A 3,095-nucleotide genomic window follows, 5' to 3' on the forward strand; every position below is an offset into this window, starting at 1 on the left:
TCTTTTCCCCTCTCCCCCCCCCCTCTATTTTTATATTTTCAGGATACAACATCTGGTCTTTAAATAAGTGTACTAAAAATCTTGTATACATATGTTTGAATGTGTGTCTATACTACGTTGTATAGTGACCACTGAGGAAGGCCCTTTGAGGCCGAAACACGTTTGGTCTTCAGTTACTTTGTAATGTCATCTGATGTGTATTAATATTTGATATGCTTTTATTAGTCTGATACTTGAAAATTTTTTAACCCGAATATATTTTAATATGTGTACACCCTAATAAATTTTGTATTTGTATAATATATATGGTCAGCCTGGCTTTACATAAACCATCCGGAGAATTATCTTCGATGGTCCCGATTAACAACAAAGGGAGATATGTAGTCCTTATACAAATTTTACATCTGGATGTTTAGTGCCTTGGTCGGGTTTGTTGTAAATTTAATAAAAACAGCATATCATTTGCATGACAAAGATTTAAACAACTGAGGAAGGCCTCACAGCCGAAACACATTTGGTTTACACATATTTTATGTGATTTGTAAGTGTTATCTGGTCATAGGCTTGATGCTTGTAACTGTGTGACATCTACTGGTATACGAGTGCAGTTTTACTAAACAAGTTTTGTACAATAGGGAAAGGTACATATCTATGTAACCAAAGATTGTTGTTTTGTGATGCATAATTTTTAATATTCATAATTTGATTAAAGCTTATGGACTATAATGATGCATAGTTTTTAATCATAATTTGATTAAAGCTTATGGACTATAATTTTGCTCTTTTAGGTAACCGACAGTGATGACTCTATACATAGATTCCCCCCCACCCCAACATTTTTGGTTACCTAGTTTGTTCTGGGTTGGAATTTTTCTCCCCTCCCGTTTTTGCTTGTTTCAGCTAAACTTGTCCAGTGTTACCGAGGTTCTCATTTTCCTAATAAACTTCTAAAGAACGGCAGGCTTCCATGGAACACGGACGGTTCTCCAAGTGCCACAGTAGTTTACAGCTGTGGGCCAATGCGGTGAAGTTAGGCCAGGCTGAATGTACTCTTTAAGACCTGCCCAGTAAGCCTTGCCTGTTCTCCCTCTGTGCAGGTAGAGGAACAGCGAGAAAAGTACATCGAGGCCTACGATGTTGTGCTGGAGAAGGATGAGACGCTGGACGTGGCCAACGGCATCCTCCGGTTCATCCTGGCCGAAACCTGAACTTTGCAGTCCAAGGCCCTCTTAATGACAACGCTGCCTCTTGTGGAGGATAAATGCGCTTTGTGTGTGTGTGTGTGTGTGTGTGTGTGTGTGATGACCCCTCAGTTTGCGTCTCTCTCTTGATGTCTTGCAGATGTACACCAAACTCACCCTCCTTTCAGAACTGTAGAATCAGTGCTGGGGCAAGCCGAGAAATATCCTATTTCTCCCACCACCGTGCTCCTCGTTGAAGCCGAATCCCAGATCTGAGGAGATGTGTAGTCCGGGGCATACTTTGTTTCGTTGTGCTGATCAGTTGTCAGGGGAACAAGCTGCCATTACTTTTAAACTGCAGTTTGTACTAATGCTGGCTCTCTAGTAACCATTTTAGAGTCGAGCACTCAGTGGTGGCCGGTTTGCGGCAAGCCAATGATCTGGCCTGGCCCGTACGTACACGAAGCTAGGCTGTTTGCGTGCCCATTAGATTCGGGGTGGTGTGCACTACAGTTGTACCCATGGCCGTGGTAGTGATGTTATGCGGTCCGTGAGCATTCAGTCCATTGAATTTGAAGCATGGTTGCAGTCTGGTCTCTGCAGATAAGTGGATGCCATTGGGCTCCCCCGTAGCCATGTGACTCTCAGTTCATGTATGTCTTTCTTGGCTTCCTCCGCAGCTCTCTGCCTCTATCCAATGATCTTTTCTCCTTGCATCATTTCAGTTGGGCAGCAAAAATGGCCCACAGCTTGGCCTGCTCTACAAATTGTTTCATACCACTTCTCCCTCTATATTTTTTACCATATATTGCTCCTTGTAAATGCAGTGGGAGACATTAAATGCAATGGAAGACATTAACAAAAAGGGAAATAAACCTGAGAAAGATAAATTTAAAAGATTCATTCGCGATGAATTTATCTTTTGCACAATATTCTGGTTTCACAAAAAGTTATTTGTTTCTCAAAGCAAATTTAAAAATACATTTTTTGGTCTTGGGATCCAAACAAGTTAAGTGGTTTTATGCTAAAGTAGGATAAAGACAATAAAAGATTTCCTGTTTTGGGGAAAAGTTATTTCTGAGTATTTCTTTGTTTGATCAAGGTGGGCAGCCATGTTAGAACAAAGTTAGAGTCCCGTGGCACCTTTAAGACCAATGACGTTTTATTCAAGGTGTGAGCTTTCGTGTGCACGCACACACGTGCACACAAAAGCTCACACCTTTAATAAAACTTTGTTGGTCTTAAAGATGCCATTGGACTCTAACTTTGTTCTGTTGCTTTGTTTGATAGCCTGCTTACTTTGCTTTACTCCACCCTTTACAAGAAGGCAATATTTCCCTCACCCCTTACATACAGGCAATGTTTATTTTAAAACAGAGGTGTATCTGAACTGTAGCAGCCTTGCTAACTCACACTAGTCTGCTCTCGTCAGATCTCAGAAGCTAAGCAAGGTTGGTATGTGGATGGGAGACCACCAAGGAAGACTCTGCAGAGGCAGTGACTCTGCAGTCTTCCTTTGTGGTCTCCCATCCACATACCAACCTTGCTTAGGGTTGGTATGTGGATGGGAGATCATTATGAACCTAATTGGCTGAAATTAGTCCCCCCAAAAATTAGGTCCTTACTTAGGAATACTTTTAGATCTGCCTTATTTATCATCTGCCTCCACAATATTTCATACAATCAAACGCAGGTTTTTAGATATTCAATTTCAGTGCCTGACTGAGGCAGACAGGAAAACTTGTTCTCAAATTCATCTGAGATTACCCCAGACACTGGGCCAGACAGCTACTTATTTCTGCTCTCTTAATGACCCCCATCAAAGAAGGGCATTTATGTTAGCCAGATTTAACGCATTGCCATCAGCCATCTGCTCTGGAAGATGCCATAAAATCAGGTCATTTCCTGCAGGAA

At 41.6% G+C, this 3,095-nt stretch overlaps 1 protein-coding gene across 1 annotated transcript in view; it reads left to right on the forward strand.

The window, feature by feature from the left end:
* Positions 1-2,251, forward strand: part of NT5C3B (5'-nucleotidase, cytosolic IIIB) — a 25,966-nt gene extending 23,715 nt beyond the window's left edge. The window contains exon 10 of the mRNA XM_015425162.1: positions 1,098-2,251. Coding sequence (XP_015280648.1) covers positions 1,098-1,208 — 111 coding nt within the window. The 3' untranslated portion in view covers positions 1,209-2,251. The remainder of the gene's footprint in view (positions 1-1,097) is intronic.
* Positions 2,252-3,095: the final 844 nt, after the last annotated feature.

The sequence above is a fragment of the Gekko japonicus genome, unplaced genomic scaffold, assembly GCF_001447785.1.
Source record: "Gekko japonicus isolate JY-2015 unplaced genomic scaffold, Gekko_japonicus_V1.1 scaffold4201, whole genome shotgun sequence".
Taxonomy (NCBI): Eukaryota; Metazoa; Chordata; class Lepidosauria; order Squamata; family Gekkonidae; genus Gekko; species Gekko japonicus.